General features: G+C 46.7%; 7 protein-coding genes across 7 annotated transcripts; 5 read left to right on the forward strand and 2 right to left on the reverse strand.

Moving 5' to 3' along the window:
• Window positions 1-3951: 3951 nt before the first annotated feature.
• Window positions 3952-7604, reverse strand: T069G_00973 (eukaryotic aspartyl protease domain-containing protein; the record flags this gene model as incomplete). The annotated part of the gene is made up of 8 exons (XM_056168183.1): window positions 3952-4236; window positions 4298-4465; window positions 4516-4811; window positions 4870-5071; window positions 6078-6652; window positions 6704-6946; window positions 7005-7338; window positions 7410-7604. 8 exons carry the CDS (start codon window positions 7602-7604, stop codon window positions 3952-3954), a joined length of 2298 nt encoding a protein of 765 aa, XP_056033499.1.
• A 787-nt stretch (window positions 7605-8391) lies between these two features.
• On the forward strand, window positions 8392-9624 carry T069G_00974 (uncharacterized protein; the record flags this gene model as incomplete). Its single annotated transcript, XM_056168184.1, has 1 exon — window positions 8392-9624. One exon carries the CDS (start codon window positions 8392-8394, stop codon window positions 9622-9624), a length of 1233 nt encoding a protein of 410 aa, XP_056033500.1.
• A 278-nt stretch (window positions 9625-9902) lies between these two features.
• On the forward strand, window positions 9903-10427 carry T069G_00975 (dUTPase domain-containing protein; the record flags this gene model as incomplete). Its single annotated transcript, XM_056168185.1, has 1 exon — window positions 9903-10427. One exon carries the CDS (start codon window positions 9903-9905, stop codon window positions 10425-10427), a length of 525 nt encoding a protein of 174 aa, XP_056033501.1.
• Window positions 10428-11313: 886 nt separating this feature from the next.
• Window positions 11314-11682, forward strand: T069G_00976 (YCII-related domain-containing protein; the record flags this gene model as incomplete). The annotated part of the gene is made up of 1 exon (XM_056168186.1): window positions 11314-11682. One exon carries the CDS (start codon window positions 11314-11316, stop codon window positions 11680-11682), a length of 369 nt encoding a protein of 122 aa, XP_056033502.1.
• A 3062-nt stretch (window positions 11683-14744) lies between these two features.
• T069G_00977 (membrane bound o-acyl transferase family domain-containing protein) lies at window positions 14745-15941 on the reverse strand (the record flags this gene model as incomplete). The annotated part of the gene is made up of 2 exons (XM_056168187.1): window positions 14745-15153; window positions 15208-15941. The coding sequence occupies 2 exons, from the start codon at window positions 15939-15941 to the stop codon at window positions 14745-14747; spliced, it is 1143 nt and encodes a 380-aa protein (XP_056033503.1).
• A 2043-nt stretch (window positions 15942-17984) lies between these two features.
• Window positions 17985-19758, forward strand: T069G_00978 (major facilitator superfamily domain-containing protein; the record flags this gene model as incomplete). The annotated part of the gene is made up of 5 exons (XM_056168188.1): window positions 17985-18285; window positions 18369-19148; window positions 19207-19278; window positions 19378-19557; window positions 19619-19758. The coding sequence occupies 5 exons, from the start codon at window positions 17985-17987 to the stop codon at window positions 19756-19758; spliced, it is 1473 nt and encodes a 490-aa protein (XP_056033504.1).
• A 1225-nt stretch (window positions 19759-20983) lies between these two features.
• On the forward strand, window positions 20984-23451 carry T069G_00979 (tetratricopeptide repeat domain-containing protein; the record flags this gene model as incomplete). The annotated part of the gene is made up of 4 exons (XM_056168189.1): window positions 20984-21243; window positions 21300-21997; window positions 22046-22317; window positions 22375-23451. 4 exons carry the CDS (start codon window positions 20984-20986, stop codon window positions 23449-23451), a joined length of 2307 nt encoding a protein of 768 aa, XP_056033505.1.
• Between the last annotated feature and the right edge of the window lie 81 nt (window positions 23452-23532).

The following is a 23532-nucleotide window of genomic DNA, read 5'->3' on the forward strand; positions in this document are numbered from 1 at the left end:
TACTCGTACGCCTGTGCCATATTTGGAGCGGATGAACTAGTTTGCCCTTGTTGCTAGCGCCGCCTTTTGTCTCCTCACCAGATATCAATCTAACTGTGCGTTTGCCCGTTTATAGAGACCAGACTCGAAACCTGGCGGTACACACGGACCACGAACAGCTCATAGACCACGACTAGCAGCAGTACGGGGTATCGCTAGCACGAAAGAAAAAGAGTCACAGCTTTGATGATAAGCACATGCCAGGTGGAGAGGAGAAGAATCTCGGCACCGCAGCAGCATCGACGCACGTGCGCTCTATCCATTTGCAATGACACGGTCCCTCCCCCATCGCCATCTGCCCACGCGTCTCGTCTCGTCTCGATTTCGTCCCTCTCAACGGCTGCATACCTAATCAGAGAGGCCCTGATGCTACACCAACACGATTCGACTACTGGAACGTTGGCGTAGATCGCATGTGCGGTGCCCCTACACTCCCTACTTAACCTACTGGCCTAGTCAGCAACCGCCCGCAGGAACAGCCCTCTTTTGGTGTCAAGGTGGCTGCAGCAGTGCCTTGTCTACCCAGCTAGCCCATCTGTCTGCCGCTCTATCCAAGGCTTCTCTTGTCACCCCGCAAACCGCCCAAATTCTCCGTACGGCAAGGCGGCGCGGAGGGCGCATCTTAAAATGGCCCGTATGTACTTGTAAACGACGAGTGAGACGGCTTCTTTGTTCTAGAATCGCTGGAAGCGCTAGATTGGCACATCTAGCACGGGGTCCCAAAGATAGAGAGCTGAGACAAGACAAGACGTTGGTGAGCTGCTTTTGATACCACCACGCTTCACTAACACGAGACGACCACGAGGTAGTAGTCCTACTACTGCTAGTATTACTTACTCGTACGGCACCGCGGAATACTACCTCGACTCTACTGCTACGATGGAGTCTCTCTGTATGACCAAATACCACCTTGGCAGTACCTATTCGCATCTCCAGCTAGCACCCAGCAATGGCCCTTGCAATCTCATGCCACCTCTCCTACACGCTATTGGGGATGTCGGGTGCCAATTGCAATGCCTGCTTCAACTTGTTGCTCCGGCCATGGTTAGCCACATATGGCTAGGTCCAGCTGCCTGGTGCTGCAGATGAGCGAATGACACTGTTCCCAGGGATCGGCGACGCCGTTTCCTCCACTAGGATGCGATTTGGTATGCATGGAATACCGATAACTAGAGCGAAAAGAGACCGAGCTGATAAGCACCTGCTGGTGTGTCCTTCAGCTAGCGGTAGTACAAGTATGGAACGATTTCACATTGGCATCTGACGCGGAGCTGCCGCGCCTTGTCTCAGCTCGATAAGGCTAGGCCAGGCCAAAAACATGTCTAAAAACAAGATGATGGCCATAATCTTTTAGCAAAACGGGAAAGGCAGAAGCCGGCCGCGATTCAACACATCGTTCCCGCGCCTGAGAATGCGATTACTACTACGAGTACATACTACCTGTCACTCCATATCTCTCCAGACATGGTTCATCGTGGTGCCTTTTTCCGTTTTGGGGGATCCGCCGCGCCGAGACCGAAGATTGGGCAAGGGCAGCAATGACACGTTGATTGTTGGTCATCTCTTTACCAAGAATAAACCGTGGCACGAGTCAGTGTCAATTAACGTTCGTCAATCTTCCCATGCTGCGGCTCCGCTTTCACGTCGAGGCTTTGGGCGCCTAAGTGTCTAAGGGTGCAAGAGTGGGAAAGCTGAAAGGACATGGCGCGTTTGGTGCTCCAGATGTGGACTTATCAAACTCCGTATGGATCGTTTTCACTGAGAATAGCTCCACCAGCATCCATCGCTTGACAGCTTGAGAGGAGAAAACCCCTCAAGAGATTCGAGACTGATCAAGCCTCTCGAGATAGCCGGCGAGTTTCGAGCTGTCAGGGCCTTGACACCCGCCTTTGATATTCCGGGGCAATCGTGCATTGCGTAATGGGCATCGGGTTGCAATGGGGGATTTTGCCAAGAGGCCGGGAGGCCCCCCCTCGAGACACGACCGTTGGCGACGACAATCTTGCCCTTCTCTGTAACCCAAATACCACGGTATAATGAAACCGTATCCACGCCGAATGGACTACTTTGATTCAAGCTTATTTTGCAACGGTTTGGACGCAATTCGACAGCGCAAGCTTACAACTACCGGGACTGGACTCTCCAACTTTTTGCTTTCGCCAAGCTGAAACTCTCTTGAACAGGTCTCGAACGCATATCTCTCGATAGCGTCCTTCCCCCTCACGAAACTAATAAGCAAGCCAGGAGAACCGGCATTGAGCATTCTCAGGTGATGCGAAAGCCATTTGTCAAGATGAGCAAGCTCGTGATGGAATCACTCTGGTTCTCTGGGCTCACCCTCCTACCCCTCCCCATGGTGGAGTTTCAATTACGTACAAAATGCGGCCTCCTTCAACGATGGCGAGATCCTGGAATCTGGTCTCTCCAGTTTTCGGCCCCATCGACTAGAATACTCCAAGATGAGAAGCAGATGAAAGGTCCGTGATGGCAAGCAGAATCCGGGGCCCCAGGTTTTCGGTGGATGAAGCTGTGGCAAGCCCATCGTGGGCCCGTGGTCTATGTGGAAACCTGCAACGAGATCATCACCACCCAGATCTGAACTTTGTTTTCTCATCCGGATTCTTGTTTTTTCTTGCTTCGGACAAGGCTTGAACTCAATTAACGAGAGGACTTGGAGTTTCTTGGGGAACGTACTCCGTACTTCTTCTGATTGCATTCTAGGCTCGGCAATTCGCGGCTGAAGCCCAACCCTACCTTGTGTGTGTGTGCTTAGCATGCATCCGTGCAGAACGCGCAATTTGCTCCCGCTGCGCCATCATCTGCGCTCTGCATGAAGGTTGTATCTTTTGATTGGATTACCGGTGAGGCTTGTTCCTTTATTCCGACCCCCAGCCATTTGATGAAGTGTTTTTTTGCGTGTTTGATTGCAGATTTCCCCTGTTTTTGTCCTGGTGCCGTGGCGTTATTGCCACTGACTCAAAGGGTCAAGCCAGTTTTCGCCGCTGACCTTGCTTGTGCTACGTTGGCTTCAAGCCACGAACTGGGGGATTAAAAAAACAAACCAGCGGCAGTTGTGGGAATGCGACGAGTAATTTCACTGATGCATGCGGTTGTCCGAGTCGTCCGGCGAATAGCAAAATGCGCTGAGTAAACGTGTAGTTGTCTCCCAACACCCGTGCCATGCAAGAACGGACGTTTTCAGCCGGGAGAGCAAACGCGCAAAGTTTAGTAAAAACGTAACCAACTGGTTCCCTTAGTAGTTTCAACGGAACTTGTAGAATCAGCGAATTGACTCTAGGAGGATTTGTTCCAAACCTTCTAGCTCCATTTTTTGACTTTTTCTTTACCCCGGAGTTCTTGGGGGAGGCAACTTTGCGCGGGTAACTGGGATGGCGCTGCGGCTTGTGAGAAGCCCGAATTGTTTGCTCTAAATTACGCCAGATTGCCTATTGAGGGAATACGTGCGTGAAGTGGCTTGAAAGCCATAAAGCGAAATTTCCAAGTTTAACGAGGGAAAATCGAATGGCGTTTTCGCTTCTCGTCGGGGCATGACTCTCTTTTTGAGATTGTGTTCCGCGCTGGGGGTGGCGAAAGGAAAGGATTCCGCGTATTCCCCATTTTTGGACCGAGATGAGTGTTTTTGGGGGGACTCTGCTTATTTGTTTGAGTTGATTTTGGAGTAGAAAGTTGCCCAGGTAATTTGCGTTGTGGTACCCGGTACAGGTGGTTGATTTGATGGGAGATTGTGTGAGAGATGCTTGATTGTTGTAGAACTGCAATTTGACGGGTACTATTTGATTGAAGTTACCCTATAAGAAGATATTGAAACGGTTTATTGAAATTAGTATCATTGAATCTATTAAACTCTGGGAGCTGTATCGAGGAATAGATGTAGCAGATGTAGTCAATCATCTAGATGTCTGTGAGCATTTTGCTGGACAAGATATTCCCTAGATCTGTAGAGCCATCACATTGAATGTTTTGGATCGAATTATCTTCATTTTCCCACATGGTCCTCTCATATCTCTCTCGAATACCACTTTCCTGCAGGATCATCGATACTTGGTAGTGTAGCCTCAGGAGGTTGGGATCTGGCATCGCAATTGCTGGGTCTGATTGTTTCATAGTGATCGTGTTCGATAAATCTCGAGCTACGGAATAAACTGCGCCGAGATCATGGATATGGTAGTTGTGTTCCTAAATTACAGTAGAGATGTAGTAATAATCCTCTGCGTAACATCAAAGATAGAGGCAGTACCGTCTTCGTAGGTTCAGCGGCAATACGATGTGCGGCAAATTCCATATGAGCCTCTGACCTCAGAGTTATAGCATTTTCGGGAGCGTTGATATTTTCGGGTCCGATTTTCCCTGCCACGAAGGGAAAGTAGCGGTAAATCGCCCTCCAAATCTGGGCCTTGGTCTCAACCTATCTACTAGTCAGCATACGAGGAGCAAATTGGGATAAGAACAGCCAACCTCCTGGGTAGAGTTCGGGTTGAGCTTTCCCAAAGAAAAGGGAACGATATGTGCACATTCGGTTGTGCAAGACCATAAATCTCCACGGTTTTGTGACGGTATACTCATGAAATGAAGTTGTTCGACCATGCCGGTGAGAACACAGCGGTGACCGTCTCTTGCCAAGCATGCTTGCTTGACAGCAGTGTGGTCGCTCCTTAACTCTAGTTGATTTTGACTTTCCTCTGCAGTCAAGCCAGGGATCACGATGGGGGACGGCGTAAGTGATTTGGGTTGTTTGCTGCCAGCTATTAGCACTGCATTTTTATATTAGTATGAGATAGGAGATAGGAATTTGGATTGTATATTACTTACTACTCTTTAATATTGAGTCGACGAGGAAATTGCGGAGCTGCCTTAATGCTATTCTTCCGTTGAACTGTTTGATCTCTTGCATCAACAGTGTTTTTGCCTCTTCGCACAAGTATTTAAGGAATGCTCGTAACACCTTAGGGGTGTCATCTTGATTCTGACAAGGCGGATTCGAATAGTCATTCAGAATCTTGTCCACGTCTGGCTGTAGGGCGCTCCATTGGGCAGAATTTATACTGGATAATGGTAAGAACTGATTGGAGGAGCTTGGGCTTGGGTATTGAGTCAATATGTGTTTGGCTAATGGATCTTCAAATTCTCTGGAAAACATAGGTAGATCTAGTAGATGTATGTAGATCCAGTGGATGGAGGCAGATCTAGTAGATTAACAAGGCTAGGTCAATAGAGATAGATATTGTGGACGGAGAAACTGGCGTTTGCAAGGATCTTGCATATCCTGTGGGTTGGATTTTTACTAAATGTATTAAAAACTTGCTGCTGAGAAATAAACTCTGGTGGTGAGTGGGACTGACCTCAGCCCTAAACTGAGGGTTACTTTTATCGTCACGGCTTGAGTAGCAATCAGATACGAGATTTGGTGAATTAAATGCAGTCCTAATCCCAGAAACATCATCCTGAGTAGCATGCTGACTGAGCATCTTCTTATTCTAAGCTAATGTCATGATAGTATCGTGAACTTCGACTCCGAATGCCAAATCATGAATGACGTAGCCTTGTCATTAATGAGATGGAGGGCTGTGTTGTGAGCCTCCAGATTCTAGTTGAGTTCGGTTTGTGGAGGAGAATATTTATATTTGATCAGAGACATCGTTGACCCTAAATAGCTCATCGGCTCTCTAAACCCAAATGACTCTCCAGACGAACGTCTCGTGTAAATAAATCAGCGCATCTTAAAAATCCCCATGACTATGAAATAAAGTTTACTTTTTATACTGGGGATTCTCGTGTGGCTATGTAGTTCATCTATCGAAAACTTATACAAGTCGACTCATGTAAAAAGCCCAACGCCACATCTTGGAACATATTCTATACTGACAACGTATTTCCAATAAAGTCAATTATAAAACAAACGTCTCATTCATCCAACTGTGCTCGTCATGGCATCACATTGTAGGTCTTGTAACCAGACCCCTTAAGTTTTATGTTATCTATATTATTAACTAAAATACTGCAAGTATTGCCCCACTAACCCCAAGTATTATATCCATAGCTCTAGGTGTAAATGTTACGGCTTGCGCTTTTGAAGCTGTCGTTGATGTTGGCAGGGACCCCGTGGTTGTGGTGGTTAACGTCGGTGCCCCGTACGGAGTAATGGTAGCTGGAAAGTCCCCATCAGCGTCCGGAATTCGTGTCCCGTTCCCTATTTCTAAGATATTATCCGGGCCTGGGTTGGGATTCAGTGGCGCCACGGCGGCGAACATGTTATCGTAATCCACAGCCAAATACATGTATTGAAGGACAGTAGCGCCAATTTGTAATTCGCTGCCTGGCCCATAAGTCAAGTCCGGCCTGTATGGCACGATGGTAAACTCGCAGGTATCGTCTTCAAAAGGGATGAATAGTTCGCTCCAAGGTACCGAAATCGTGGCGTTACCAAATACTAGGGAGACGGTTCGATTCTCGGATTGCGTTCTGGCACAATCAACGATACCCATAGAAGCATTGAAGCTCGGGATGAAAGTCGGAGTGATGTCAAGATCGGCATAAATTTGCTGTACTGTCTTATTGGGAAGGAAAGTGAAGATGTCAATCGTAGATAATACTGCTGTCGTTGAGTCGGTGAGGTCATGTCTTGTGGTTGTTGGACCAGCTGTACCGTTGCCGCCACTCTCTACAACAACTGCTGCGATTGGCATGTTCACGTTGTTATTTGGTCCTGAAAGAGGAAATGCTTGGAGCGTCCCTTTGTACATTGCTTTGTTGACTCCACCGAAAAGCAACTGTCCCTGGTTATTTGGAGTCCCATAGCTCCAAAGGCTGAATGACGGAGAGTTGATGAAGCCCTGGTCAACCATTAGGTATAAGAAGGGCGAGCCAGGCGAAATGCCCATTCTACTGTCTAAAAAATTCCCAAGATCAATTACTTTGGCCTCTAGTACCAGTATTGGAACACTCACATTCGCCTGGAGAGATATCGTTTAGCCACATGTGGACGCCATCTACTCTCTGGCTGCCGACTGTCACGACATCCGCGTTGACGGGGCCTTCCGGGTCTGATTTCGAGGGCTGTATCGACTTCATGGTTGATGATGATGCAGGGCAAAAGTAGCCCATGGTAACGCAATAGTCGTCAGTAGCGCAATTATATTGTGCTGAGGTTGCGTTTGACTGCGGAACACAATCCGTGGTGTTCGGCACGAGAAAAGCGATGAAACCCATTTGGAGATCTACTACCAGTCCTATCAGCTGTGGTGGCGTTCCGACACTCAATTTGACAATGGGTGTCAGGTCCTGCATAATAAAACGATACATGTCAGAATAGGAGACCGCCAAACCGAGTCACCATGTTAAATTCAACGTACGTAAAGCATGGTGTCTGCTTGAACGGTAGGAGATGGATTCCTTTTCTGCAGTTTCGCCTGAGAGACGGGGCGATAATCTACTGGAAGAGAAAAGACGGCCGGCATCTCTCGTTCTGTCAATTGCATTGAGAGGGCTGCGACCCCTCGAAAGGGCGACGCCAAAGTGGCCAAAGCCATCAGGAGTGAGAAGTGCATCTCGAAAAGGGTGAAACGGTGGTTCTCGGACTTGTCTTAGGGCATTTTCATCGTGGTTATTCTGGCGAAGCAGGGAGAGTGTCAGAACCTGGACATTTGCACCTCTTACGGCACCTCTCAGTTTTTGTAGAGTTCCGTAGGAGTTGGCGAGGTTACTGTCGATTGTTGGTTGTTGGTCGCATTTTACCGTCTACATGCAATTTCGGAGAACGATGCAGGGGGGCACATCCTGCCTGACGACTGCGCCACCAGAAGTGCACCGATTGAGGTATGGGTGTCAAAGGTAGACTCGCGCTGTTACATTTTTTTTTGTTAGTGTTTTTCTACAGTTTGCCGTTAGGAGAGAAATATTCATCTTGTTCGCACCCTTCTTCAACTTCAATGTGCTGGATATGTCCAACTGGTCCAGTTACTACATATGTCATAGCCTAAGAGGCCCGCGAAGGGACAGTCTCATAGCTCAACACATCGTCAGAATGACAAACAGTAAGATGATATATACATATTAATGTGGGTTTCGAAGGGGATTTATGTGGATTTAGTATGCGCGATGATGAGAACATGTTCAAATCACAGCCCTGCCTGACTCCAATAACCATGTAAACAGCGGAGTGTAAATTCGTTCGCCAATTATGGATACTAGTCCACGCTGCCTAGCGCAGGATGACCTTGGCTTGGATTCGGCGTTATCCCAACTGGTGCATGGTCACGACTCGAGCCATCCATTTAAAGTGACGCCACAACCAGGGCTATTTCAAAGTTGGATTTGTATTCAAATAGGCTTAAAATGGCGTGTCTTCTAGATCTCCCAAACGAATTATTCTTCGAGATAATCAAGGTCCTCGATATTGGCGACAAAATCAACCTAAGCTCAACATGCAAATTTTACAGAGCCCAACTTTTGCCAGAAATTTTTAAAGCAATACGATTAAATAATGATGAGGCATCGGCAACATCTGCACGGACTGTCGTTGAGACTTACGGCCAGTACACAAAAACAATCGAATTTATATGCCAATGCGGACGAGATGATAGGGCAACGGCACCGTCTTTGCTACCGGCAGCTTGCGGGGTCTTGAAAGGTCACTTCACGCCAAACCTACAAACTGTCAAAGTGAAGTTTGACTTTGACCTCGATAATGAAGACAATGAGGTCTATCAGGACTTCGACTTTCATGAAGATGCGAACTATACGCGCGAGAGGGAACTGCGAGAGAAATGGCGGGCGCTTATGAACGAGACTTGGGAGGCTCTTGTCGCCAATACTCTAATCACTGAGCTTATCCTTGATTGCTTTCCACCAAAGTGGACATCTACATATCGTACTGATGCGTTTCGCCAGTTTCTTAATCAGCTTGAATCTGCAACATTCAACATCTTTGGCTTCGAAGATTACTCAGGAATCCGGACTAATACAATGACAGACTATCGTAAATTTCTCCGCAACTTGGATGCTTTATTTTTCCGCCATATGAGGGGACTTAAATATCTGCATATTCAGGCTTCGGATCCTCTTGGTTCCGCCGAACACGGCGGCAATACTTTTATCCCGCTTGCTTTAAAGCCAGGCGACCTCCCTCTTTTACAATCTCTCACGTTAGAAAACTGCTTCGTCTGCCCAGAGTTGATTTCGTTTATACAAAGTCATGCCCAGGTCATCAAATTTCTCGACATAGATGAGTGCTTCTGCTGGTCAGAAGTGCCTTGGGCTCAGTTCTTTGATGAGATATATGAAGCGAAGCCACGGCTTACTGAGTTACTTGCTGGGGGCAATAAGGCGCCATTTCCGTTCGATGAAATGCCTTATTGGGAAGAAGACGACACTGTTCTACTTATGCACCAGAAGTTAGAGGCAGACTCAACACTAAAGATCTTTAGGCAGATGCACCTGGATCCTGATAACGGTATACTCTCTGTGGATCATGACGAAACTGTGGAGCGATTCAACCGTGGTGATGATCAGAGGGCATACAATCGTCTGATGGCACTGGTCAATGAGAATAGGCAAAGTCTGTCCTAATATTGTCTGAATAACTATTTTATTATTCATTCATTTTTTAACATTTAAAACGGATTACTCTTTTTGAGCATTTTTTCTTATACTTATGCGGCCCTCTTGGACTGGGTTTTTGCAACACCGTCTCAGACAGCTGCCCGTTGGTCCCGTGCACTTTTAGATACCAACTGTGTTAGCCAACGGGTAGATTTACTCGTCCAGCCTAACAATAACATTCTCTCACTCTGCAACATATTCCCCTTTGTTGCTCTTGACCTCAATTGCCGCAACCGTCAACCACAATGCTCATGAGCGGGGCTTCGATCGTGAAGCAGGGCATAGTGCGCAACCTACGATCCGCTACGCAACAGCTACAACCATGTGGAGTCGACCTCTCTTTACGCCGCGTCTTGGCCTGGACTTCACCTGCCACAATCGACTTCGATAATTCACATCGACAGGCCGCCAATACCTCGGAGCTGCGTTTTGACAAAGATGCCGAGACTATCAAACTACGCCAGGGGGTATATCTTGTCGAATTCAACGAGACTGTCTCTGTCCCATTGGATTATATGGGCCAGGTGTTTGTTCGGTCGTCACTGTGGCGGTCCGGCGCTACACTTACGGCGGGTGTTGTGGATGCCGGTTACGAGGGCGCTCTTGGTGCATTGCTCGATATAAAGAATCCAGCTGGCATCGTTCTTCACAAAGATGCCAAGCTAGGGAAGATAGTGATGCATCAGTTGGAAGAGAAGGTTGCAGGTTATTGTGGTATTTATCAATTTTCGGGGAACAGCCTGGGACGCGATGGACCTCGAAAAAGATGACCATACACTACCTACATGTACCTACAGGTAGTTTCTACCAGGGAGTTCAGAATAAAATAAGAAGAAGATGGCTACTTTCGATAGCTCCTTGCTACAGATGAGAGATGGTGCCCCAAAACATCCTGCACGACTTCATAAAGGTTAGACCTCCCTAGTAGAACACTCGGCATCCTCTCATTTGATAGCTTCTTCTTAGCTGTGCGAGCCGTTACTAATATACCTGGCCGAGCTGGCGAGCATGAAAATTTATTAGCAATATGCTGCAGCTCGGCCATGCAGATGGCTTCAGCGTGCCTCTCAACTTCAACATCGTTTACAGCTAGGGACGACACACCCGGCCCATCGAGCGGCGCAGCCTCGTGCAGCTGCTATGCCCTAAGGATATCGCCCGGTAGTTAACTCTGAAAGAGGAGATTATTCTGAATGTAACCTCGAAACTAGCGCCCAGCTGGCTTCCTGGTCTTATCCTCGCCAAGGTGCCCTCTCTTTAGATGCTGAGATAGGATGGCTTATAGAGCGGAAGTGGCAGTGTGAGCACGCGCGTCAGAAACGTGCATCAGATCGGAAGTTAGATCGGAATTTGGATCGGAATGGGATCGGAATGTTTCCTAAGCATCCTTTTTCATCGCCTTACATTGCCGGTTAGGCTAATCCCCTGATACTAATGGTAAGTGTGTATAAATTAGTATATATAGACATAGTAGGTTCATATCTAATATACGTTTTTCTTAAATATCTCTAAAAGAGAATTATCTATTTTATTGCTTTTTGCTGCCATTTCTACGCCTGCTATAATTGAAAAATCGACAAGACTCATTTTATAGGTAAATTCATACCGCAGCAATATGTTGAGAGCGCGGAACTAAGAATGATTTGCAGCTTCAGTATGTCTACATCCACCGAGCTCTTCGAACAGACACGAAACACCGGTCAATTTGTAAAAAGAGCCTATATTATCAGAAGTGAATTCGTCAACCCTAGCCTTTTCGACGACGTCATCAAGGAACACCGAGACTACTTGGAAGAACTGGCCGCAAAAGGCAAGCTTTTGGCTGCTGGACCCTTTGTACCTGGCGGGTTGGAGAGTAAATATAGTGGAGTGGGCATGATTGTCGTGTATGCCGATTCTGAAGACGATGCTAGGTTCATAGCAGAGGAAGACCCGATGCATCGAAAAGGCGTGCGCAAGTTCACAATTGATTTCTGGCTTATTAAACATGTTGCTCAGTCTCATCAGGAAATCCTACAGCATTGAGGAAGTATGCTTAGTCGGTCATACGCTGCGCCCATGGCCACGAGCAGAGTCGGACGTCTTAACGTCGTCGGTAGTCTGACCGAGAATGGGGGGTCATTTTACTTCTAGCATATATAGTGGGGATACAAATATGAGAAAATCAAGGCTCATAGTCTTCACAAAGCCAACAAAGCTACCGCTCCCGATGGAGATGACGGAGTTCGCACCCTGTGCTTTCGCATATTCAAGAGCTTCATCGGTAATATACGTAGAGTGTGCAAGCCCGGACGCGGCATACAACTTTGGACAAGCAGCGGGTACTAAATGCCATGTTCCTGCAAGATGCTTTAATGGAACTGTATCCTGTGCTATCACACCATTGGGGAGGTCATATTCATACTTGACTAGTACACATAATTTGTGGTGCGTATTATCGACTGCGTGCTCATGAACGCAGTGCGACCATCGAATTGTATGTTTTAGAGCGAAAGGATCAAGATTCTCTTAAAGGATGCGCTCGATGTGGCCTTGGTGAATGGTGACCTCGAACGGGAAGCGGTTCATAATGCTCTTTTTGGAACGGTACCAAGCTCACTAGGTAGCTTCGTCCCCGATGTTGACGTACCACTCGTTCTTTCATAAGTAGCTTTTACCCCGGAAGTGCCAACCTTGCATCCCATTCGCGTCTCCTGCTTCCGGCTACAAATTCCGGGATTTCCGGCTTCGGCCCGGACCTTTAATATCTGTGGTCGAAAGATGGATCACAGCCAGGGGCGTCGCCACCCGATCTCCTAGCACCCTGGTCATAGGTGAATGATACCTTAGGTAGCTTCCTGGATGCGGGGAAGTTCCAGTGCCTGTATTTCTTAATAATGCTTACAACTTATTATTCATTTCCACGGTTCCAAAATGTAGGCAGAGGCTCTTGGCATTTCAAAAGTTCCATCTTCCGGTCCCTGCCTTTGGCCTGAATGTTTCAAGCAATTGAAAGAATGTCATCCACATCTACTATTTGTCTCATAAGCACATACAACTAGCCCGCGTTATCAGGCATGGAAGAATCAACACAGCGTCCGTCGCAGCCGTTGCAAAGCCGCCGTAACCTACCACGCGTATCTCATGCGTGCCCAGCGATGTCGTGCTAAAAAGGCAAAATGTGATCAGCAACAGCCGTGCGCCAATTGCGTTAAGCACTTCCATCAGTGCACGTATGGACTTCGAAGACGGACTGACCGGAACAGGGACAGCAGCCTCCTGAGTCCAGGCCATAGGAATACAGAAAATGGGTCATATCCTTCCCCATCCTTACTATTAACCCGAGTTGATGAAAGTGACTACCGGAGGCGGGGTGAGACTGGAGAACACACTCACGGCTCAGACCCCACAGGTATGTTCGGCCATGCTCCCGTTTCCCGAGCAATAGGAACGAAGGTTACTAACATCTAGTCCAAGGCTTTGCGCCACAGTCTCTACCTGTCACCAACACGGATGTAGTAGGCGATTTCAACCAGCACACGCATGGCATTGAATTCTATAGCACCTCATCCAACTTTGTGCTCCTCAACCAGTTCTTTGCATATGCCCAGCGAAACCTCCCTCCCGTACATGCAAACTCTATACAGCGCAAAGAATCGTTAAATCTATCCCCTACTAATGGTGGGACTAGCCAACCAGCGTCCTTTCGGGACCAAAACAGCCCAGTGGCATCTGCTGGGATTGTTCTAACGCCTAGTCTAACAGATCGGTCTCCCGTTTCCATTGTCAACGTCCACTCCAACGAAGAAGCATTAGAGCCACCGTTGAGACCAAAATAACACTTCTATGCAACGGAGAACGAACAGAATGTGTCTAGGAGCCCCTCTCTTTCTACGAGTCGGACAGGAGATGGCAATCATTTAGAAGGAATGCAGAATCTTGTTCACACGTTAGCTCCTCAACCCACTCCAAATGGAGAGCAATCGATTCATCCTTGTTCTTCTGAACATCTTGCCGCAAAAGAACGGACCTCACCTGAAATTCCACTTCAATTGGGTAAGAAGAGGCTAGAGCGAGAGTACGTCCGTATGTTCATGAGTAACTTACATCATATCCACCCCGTGCTCGATCCCATTGCGTTTACAGCACGATGCCAGGACGTAATATGGGTTTTATATACACCACCGGAAAGGACCAAGGATCTTCGGCATTTCTTTGCCCTGTGCAATATTGTGGTAGCGGTTGGGGCACTTATTGCGGACCCCAGTATAACTCAGAACTTCGAGGAAGAAATTAGCCTGTGCATGAAACAACCAACTCAACATCCAAACACCAACGTCCTTCCACTAGGCGGGCACTTTCGAAAGAATATTCCCGAAAGTCCAGAGCTTTACTCGGAGATGTTTTCGAGGCTTGTTCGTTAGAAAGTGCCCAAACGCTTCTCCTCATAGTGAGCTACCTTGTAATCATTTATTTGCATAACACGTTATGCTAATCTCAAAATGGTATGAAGGCATCCGAACGGGATATTACTTTTGACCGCTGCCTGACGCATCATTGTCATCTCGGACGAGTAGATAGAAAGTGGTGATTGGCTGTTTTCCTCTATGGCTGCAAGAGTGCCTTAGTGGTGCAACGCTGACAGGGGTGGCAAGCCACAATTTAATTAGGAATGCATCCTTCTCAAACCGTTTCGCAACACACCTTTTTACCTTATACTGTCATTGCAAACGACGGGAAGAAGATAAAAAGAAACCGAAAAAAAATTAAAAAACATACAACAGCCGGTGTTCGCTGATGGTCACCCACTCAACTACTAATCTGCCGGTTAGAGGCTTATCTATGGGGGAGCAGACGGGACCCCGAGTTCTCCTCTACCTATGGTCGTATGTACCAGTAAATCAGTAGCGCAAGCTTATAAGCATGATGCATTGTCTTGAGTAGACATCAACAACCATGTAGACGACGAATGTCAATTGCATGTATCAGTATCATCTCCCCTGCACTACTTGCCTATCTCTAAATATATAAATAGTACATGTAGCGTTCAGCTTTGTAGAAGACGTCCTTTTCTTCTCAAGAGATCAGTAGTCGTGATTGTAATATTACTACTTGGAGAAGACCTTTTTGAAGATCTCAAACGTTGCCTGATCCCTCACAGGATCGTCAATTATACGCATTGTCGAATAAGACCAGTACGGCACAAGGCATACCAGCCATACTAGCACCCAAAGATATCCTAAGGCTCGCTCGATGCGTCGAGGGAGCTGTATGGGGCTGAAACTATACAGCTTGTAGACTGCATCTTCCAACATGATGCCAAGTGCCTGACTGCTGAAGAAGATCAATTGTCCAGTTTCGGATCTCTCAGCCTGGTGGTGTAGCAATGCGGATAAAATGAATGCTAAAACGAGCCTCGAGTAACGGGAGACCAGGCTACCACGGGGGAGAACCGAGTCAATAATCCAGTCAGCCGGTCCACTGAGCGCCTTGCGCAGACCTTGGTGATAATAATTGCTGGGTAAACTCGATCAGCGGCCACTAATACGACTGGAAGGAGCTAAGACGTACCTCCAGAATCTTCTCACGGAATAAGCCTGACTCGGCCAGCCCTGCCAGATATGAGGCCAGTTCTGTGGCTGGTCACCACAGAGGACGGCAACAGTTGCTAGAAGGCTGTGAACTCCGATTACGCCAAGAGCTGCGTTCATAAGGAAGACGATGGTAGTTATCACCCGAAACCCGACGTCTTCTGAGGTTGAAGCAAGCAGATACGAGATAGTTTGCTTCTCTCTCGCAATCATATTTGGGTCTGGCGGGGGACCCGCGGCACAGAGATCTATGACGAGATAGCAGACGGCTAGAACGCTCAGTCTCTTGAAAAGGAAACGCGCGCGCCCGGTTATGGAGGCATCTTCCGTCGAAGCTGGGACCTTAATCTGCCACTTGGTTCCGACGCGCCGCCAGTTGAATGGTAATGTAGCTGCCCGAAATGCCTGGAAGATTGAGTTTCCAGGGTTGGCCAACTGAAGGCCGGGGTCTTGAGGGCTGACGTTTGACACAATCAGGATCTCAAAGGCGTTCAAGAACGTAGTCCAGGTTGCGCCCAAGGCGAGAGATATAAAGGCGCGATTTGGGAAGTATTCTAGGAGGCTGAGCTGGAAGTTGTAGGTCACGGCCGCGAGCAGAGCGATAGCTGCGGCGCGGTAGAGGGAACGCGGCGGTAGATAGAAAAGGGAGGCTTCAAAGATGGCAACCGCAAAGAGCAGAAGATGTAGGGGCCGTGGGTAAGTGTATTTGTCCATTTTTAACGGTCACAAAGTGCGCCTTGGGAGATTTTGCGTAGCGAAAGTACAGGTTCACTTTCATTCTGGTCGTGGATTGAATCACTGAAGTCGGAGTCGATTGATGAAAACTTCAGCCCCTGACATAGTCCTTAGTGCTTACACTACGGGGATGCGGGATCGTGCAACTCCAGATTTAGTCTTGAAGGTCAAAAATTGAACGACACCCAACTCAACAAGAAAGCTTGACGAAACCTTCAATTCTCTACTACCGATGGTCGCATGTGCTCGACTTAGTGGCTAAAGTCTTGTATATTCGGAGATGCGCTTGAGCGTGGACACTGCTTTTTTTTGCATATTGACCGCGCCACTCTCTCACATAGTGACAAACCATCAACCTTTATCAAGTGCGCAAAGCAATTTCATTTTGATCACAGGTCATTAAGCCATGCGAGACTGGCTGTGTAACATTGTTGGATACAGATACATGTATGCAATTATGCATGTATACATGTATCTTGATACAGCTGCTCACGCACATTCTAAACGTCAATTCCGCTACAGAATCTTGTTGGCTACGATGTACAAATAGTTAGAAAATCACTATGTCTATATAATTTAAATTTGTTTAGTAAAGGTAACCAAGTTGTGGTCATATGTTGTGAATCTCCATCTTTGATGGGTGCCTTACTACAATGGCTCGGGCAGGCAATAAGTCGAGAACACCACGGAGCTCTACGTCATTGATATAAAGGATTAATGCGTCACACAAAGCTGAAAAAGAATACGTAGCAGAGGCATCCAGGCCTGTTCTAGAACGGTCGTGGCAAATACATCCATGGATGGTAAGATGGCGGCCATCCTGTCGGGCGGCTATACATACCTCCCGGACATTTAGCTAATTTTCAGACAACACCCAAACACAACAGCCGCGCAAAGCAACTCACCAGCATTGCTTACATATCAAGATATTTAGTAGATAATGAATAGTGAAGTAAATAAAAAAAAAACAAGTTCAATAAGTAATACTTAGTAGCTTTATGTCGATGAGCATCTAGTCTATGATTAATATAATACCTGCTCTACAGTTACTGGAATCCCATTGCCAACATTGAACACATATGACTGCATGCTGCTTCAACATTGAAGCTGAAGAAACAAAACCAGGTTGTCTTGCAGAATTGGGGGCTTGTTTTTTTTTTTCTCCAATGAAACGTCTTGTTTCTGGCACGTTTTCGAATAATCCTGGTATTTCAACTCAGCAGTCAACTCATCAGGCTCCCGGGGTCTGTTATCAAAAGCCTGCTTGATGCCCCGTTTAGCGTGAGGTTTACGGTAAGGCGACAGTAAGCATGTACTTATTGGTGAAGTCCTAATGCCCACCATTGGGCAGCACTCACTTGCAACCAATAAGTATCTCCAACCTGCCTTACAAAATGGCTGCATCAGGCTGCGGGTAGGGATATGCCACTACCCTACCCAAGCAAGTTGATGTTCAGGAACCTGAAACCACTGATCAACTGATAAATATCTGAGTCTAGATGTCTCTGGATGATGATTCTAGCTTCATGATTGGCCCATCATACGATGCCGGAATGGTAGATGGATGCCGCCCTTGGTAATGATGTGAACAATGCAAGCTGAAAACTGAAGCTGAAAGCTGAACGTGATAAGAGCATTGCTTAGAAAATGTGATCAAAATCGACACCTTAATGGACAATTCTCTGTGTAAAGCGGTCCGATTTTCATCTGGCCCGTGCATGAGAGGCTGAGAGTAACATCAACTGGCTCATGTTCCTTCCTCTATGCTATTACCGAACCAATTATGTTGAGGTGAGTTTTCGCACGAAAGTGATACATTAGATAGATACTGTTGAGTGATAGAGGCTATGGCGGCTTTTGTTAGCTGTAAAAGGGGAACATGGTTGAATAGGCCCAAAGATAGAAGACTTTGATGTCAAGGGACAAAACTATTAAAGCCAGCGCCTGGCCGCGAAGAAACGAACTTCTGATACATATCTTTCCATAGTTGACATGAATTTTACTCTTTCACAATCCAGCATCATGACACAGCCAGTGGCCACCAAGGAAATGATCAGCGATGAGAAGACGAGCAGCAGTAGCAGGTCGACAGAGGTTATCGATGCAACCAACGTTGATGAGGCTCAAGATATTGTCTTGAATACCGTTAATGCCGAATATACAGAAGCTGATTATAAGCGCGTTGTCCGAAAGATTGACCGTATTCTGCTGCCATTCATGTGGCTTTGTGCCGGCATTCAACAGGCCGACAAGGCATCTATCTCCTCGCAGGCAACCTTTGGCCTCCCACAGGACACTCACCTCGTTGGTCAACAATTTTCGTGTAAGCATTTCCCACAACAGGTTCTACCGTGGGATAGCATATGATGCCTCGGAGTATACAGAAGCTGACAATTGAGCTTGCAGGGCTGACCACCGCGTTCTACATTTCCTATCTCATCGGCGAAGCTCCCTCAAACTATCTCATGCAACGCTTTGGTGTAAACAAGCCATTGTTCATCTCTTTGTTCCTATGGGGTGTTGTCGTTCTTTGCATTGCCTTTGCCCAGAACTTTACCCAGCTTGTGGCATTACGTTCCCTGCAGGGTTTACTTGAGTGCTCTATGGCTCCTGCTTTAGTCCTCCTCACGGCGTCTTTCTACGTCAGTCGGGAGCATCCCATGAAATCCGTTATCTGGAGCACTTCAAATAGCGGTTTGGATATCATAACGCAACTCGTCATGTACGGCATTGGCAGTACTGCTCAGAAACACACAAGCAGCTTTGGTCCATGGCGATGGATTAGTGTTTTCCTAGGGTCATGGACAATAGTCATGTCTTTCTTTTCGCTGCTGTTTCTAGGAACGCTCAGTGAAGTCCGATGGCTATCGAAGGAGGAGAAGCGCATTGCAGCAGCTAGAGTCGCCAGCAGCCAGATTGGGTCTGACAGAGGTCAGAAGTATGAATGGCACTGGGACCAGGTCGTGGATGCGTTCCGGGATCCGCAAACCTACTTCTTCTTCTTTGCATATATTGCCAATTCTCTTCCTAATAGCGGCACAGCAGCATTTGGCAACCTTGTCTTTGTCTCATTTGGCTTTACCAACTTGGAGACTATAGTCAAGTGCATCATCCCACTCGACCTCGTGACCATAGCCTGGTTGCTGGTCGTTGGAATCTTGACATTAAAGTGGCCCCATACCAGATGTAAGAATGCAGCATCTTGGTTAACTCTTATTGTTTGTGCTAACTGTAAGCGCTTTAGTTCTTCTCATGATCATCTCAACTATTCCGGGCTTTGTTGGTCTGTTAGCTCTGGGCTTATTACCAACGGAAGGTAAACGTATGCTCTGGATTCGATGGGGTCTTTACCTTATGACCGCTACTACTCGCCTAACTGGATTGATGATGTGGACACTGTTCCCGTCTAATGTAGCTGGGCGAACGAAAAAGTCTGTTATCGGCACTGTCATGTTTATTGCGTACTGTGTGGGAGGTGCTGTTGGTCCCCAGACTTTCCGAGCTGAGTGGGCGCCCAGATATATTCCTGCAATCATTTTATGCGGAATTATGTATGGAGTGGTTATTGCTCTATTCATCGCATGGCGATTTTACTGTGAGTTTCCTGGATGGGATGTACCCTTACCACCATATTTTCAGGCTGACAAGGCAATAAGACATCATGGAAAACAAGCGAAGGGCTAAGACTATTAAAGAGATGGGAATGACGCCGGAACAATCAGCACATCAAGGGAAAATCAATGGCGAGTCTGATATGACGGATCGGCAAAATATTCATTTCAAATATAGTATGTAAGACACATATCACGTTCCGAATTCGGATGTTGGGAAATGTTGGAGATGGTTTGAGATACAGGAAAGAGTAAATAGCGATAGAGTTACGTGCACTTGAACAATCGCGATGAACAACTTGGCGGGACGCTGAATGTTCCACTACGAATAGTTGTATGTGCTGAATCGTGGTGCGGACCAGTAAATAAGTGCTGCTGTGTTACTCAAGTGGGCTGCTAATCTAGAGGGTTTTGATAGGTTTTAATTTATTTTAGATGAATCTTCATTTATCGGTCGTATATCTTGCATGGGGCTGCGCTGCAGTCATTGATGTAAGGGATCGCGACGCAAGGGGGCCACCCAAACTACTGGCCTGGATTGTTGATACGTCCGAATGAAACAATGGTGCTGCGAAGAACTGGTGAAAGGAGTCTCACACAAGAGAATTATCAGGCTATTAGAAGACTGTAATGAACGGCATTTAGAATAGGACAATTGTCTTCCACACATATACTGTAAAACTCAATGGTGCTGTGATTTTTCTCATATATGATAACGCACTGCATCCGCTGAACAGAGGGCATCGCATTAACAAGAAAGGAATTTTTTTTTTTCCAATTGAAGACAATCTGCCAGAAGCTACCTGTAATTCCTGAACTGTGCGTTGCTTACTGCATACTCAATCTTATGGTGAACCAGTATAGATATAAGTTCGGTGTAAGTGCAATTTCAGGAAGGAAAAAAATGGTTCACCCAATTTAAAAGAGTACGATTAATCTATTTACTAAATTTGGTTAAGCTTTCCTTTAGTTTTTATTACACGTTTAATAAATATTAAGAGCGTATTCCGTACACCTAGCCATCTCTGTAACCATACTGAAGGTAAGGCTTTCGTCAGCACAGGGTTATATCCTTGAGTTCTAGGATATTCACCGTTATGATTGCTTGTATCTTCATGTAAACCGCCTTTTTTTACATTTGCTTCATGCAGACCACAGCTCATTTCAGCCAAACATTCACACATGTGCTCTAATGGAGGTGATTTATTGGATGTGTTCATCTGTTCTGGTAAAATCTTACTTGCAGTATCCTTCGCAGCATCGATTCCCAATGGGGCCCAAAGCTGTCTTACACGTCTACTGGCTGACTTTATATACTCTGGGAATTGAAAGATGGAAACCAAATGAAAGATGAAAAACTCGATCCAATACGTCTAATATTGAATTTTCTTGGTCTTAATATCATGAGCCATGAGCCAGCCAACATCTCACCCGCGTTCTCTCAATCATAATAACTTTGGAAACAATGCCACCATCAACCAGGGTGACATCCATTACAATGTGACCCCTGGTCCTCCATTACCCGGGGTCGATAAGCCGACTTATGTTATTCCATATCCCCCCAACGAAGATGTGATCTGCCGCACAGACTTGGAAAAACGACTAAATCAACTTCTTCCACGGGGATCAAAGTTCCACAGTGCTGCGCTTTGGGGATTAGGAGGATCGGGGTAAGTTCTCTTTGAAGTAAAATACGTGAATATTGCTAACTAATTAATTAACCTAGAAAAACTCAGATCGCTTTGGACTATGCGTACCGACGATGCGAAGACAAAACATGCAGCGTATTCTGGGTGCACGCAGATAGCAAGGCGACTTTTATACACGATTATAAGACAATTGCAAACAAACTTTGCATTGAACAAACCGCCGCTGCCGACGGGAATGATCTACTTAGATCTGTACGTAACGGTATCGAGGCATGCCCTTCATGGGTACTTATCCTTGATAATGTGGATAATCTTGAATTGTTTGGCGTTGGATCATCCACAGATGAAGCTACGAACAGTCTATACAAGTATATCCCAAACGGGACTACAGGGACAGTACTGTGGACAAGTCGCGACGCCCGTATTGCGGGCACTCTGGTCGGCGCACAAAGAGGTGTTGAGGTTCCATCTATGGAACGTGACGAAGCCATCGAGCTTCTTAACAAAATGAGAAGTGAGGAAGCTCGCGTTGAAGAATTTGATGATGATATCGAAACCCTTCTTGAAGAACTACAGAGGTTTCCGCTAGCTATCTCTCAAGCTGGTGCATATATGCGGCGAATGCGGATGACTGCCGCTGGGTACCTGTCTTTGCTTCGAGAGAGCAAACGCCGATGGAATACCCTTAAGACTACTGAATTCGATCGACATCGAAGGCCCGAAATGCCCAATAGTGTACTTGACACGTGGACTGTCTCAATGGAGCGAATCCAAAGTGAGAACAGAACGGCATACCAAGTTCTTCATATCATCGCTTATCTAGACAACCAAAATTTACCGCACGAGTTAATTATAAAGATCAGCAAGTGTAGCAACGAGGACCCGACTAAGGAACTTGAAGAGCTGGAGGTGACGTCTGCAATCATGCGGTTGCAAGAATTCTCGTTCCTCAGGACGCGCCATATTGAGGATGGCGTACCAAGCTATGTGATGCATAAGCTTGTGCAAGAAGCAGCAAGATACAGGCTAGCTATGCAAGGCCTTGAAGGTGTACCTGGACAAGGAAGTTTGGTGCAAACAGACGCAAGCGATGAGGTATATTACACAGGAATCGCCTTGCAGGCATTGTCAGAGCTCTTCCCTACTTCAAAGCCAGAGTCTTGGGGGCAGTGCGAGAGGTATTTGGCTCATGCTGTAGGAATGGGCGACTGGGCAGAAATCAGTAATAGGGAAGCTGATACGTCTGAACTTTTAAGCAGAGCATCTGGGTACTTATATGACCGAGGACGATGGAGAGAGAAAGAGGCCGTGGACCAGAGAACGCTAGAGCTAAGACGAAAAGTCCTCGGGGAGCGACATCCACATACGCTTGAAAGTATAGCTTCACTTGCGGCAGCATACCATTACCAGGGACAGCATGAGAAAGCTAAAGCTCGGTACAAAGAAGCCATGGACCTTCGGCAACAGACACTTGGAGAGAAGCATCCAGATACCCTTCGAGCTATGACTTTACTTGGTCAAGTATATCAGAGCCATGGTCAGTATAAAGAAGCCGAAGCTCTTTATAAAAAGGCTCTACCACTTCAGCGGGAAGTACTTGGAGAGAAACATACGCACACGCTTGAGAGTTTGGCTTCAATCTCAGCCGTCTATCACTACCAGGGTGATTATGCCAAAGCCAAACCACTCAAGATGGAAGCTTTAGCTATCCAACGAGAGGTACTCGGTGAGAAGCATCCATCCGTTCTTTGGAATATAGGATCACTTGCAGCAACATGTCAAAGCTTGGGCCAGTATAAAGAAGCCAAAGCTCTATATCAGGAAACTCTGGACCTCCGTCGGGAGACGCTTGGCGAGAACCACCCAGACACGCTTCGGAGCATAACCCAACTCGGGGCAATATATCACGATCTGCGCAAATACAAACTGGCCGAAGCTCTTGCAAAGGAAGCTTTAGATCTTGAGCAGAAGATGCTGGGAGAGGAACACCCCTATACGCTTCAATCTAAGCATAACCTAGCCGTTGCGTTGCGCAGTCGCGGTAATTCGGATAAAGCTCTTTCTTTTATGCAAGAGTGCGTGCAGGGGAGATGTGCTGTCCTGGGCCCAGATCATCCATTTACACAGGACTCTAGAAAAGTCTTGGAAAAGTGGGAATCGCCCAGTGGATGTTTACAGGGAATTAGAAGGTTGTTGCGAATATTCAAGAAGAAGCTACTGAGGAAATAAGCGATAATATATACAAGCTAGAACGATATACGTGTTAATACCTAGCAGTTAATTATAACTAATGAGACATTACAGGTCTCT

The sequence above is a fragment of the Trichoderma breve genome, chromosome 1 (assembly GCF_028502605.1).
Source record: "Trichoderma breve strain T069 chromosome 1, whole genome shotgun sequence".
Classification (NCBI taxonomy): domain Eukaryota; kingdom Fungi; phylum Ascomycota; class Sordariomycetes; order Hypocreales; family Hypocreaceae; genus Trichoderma; species Trichoderma breve.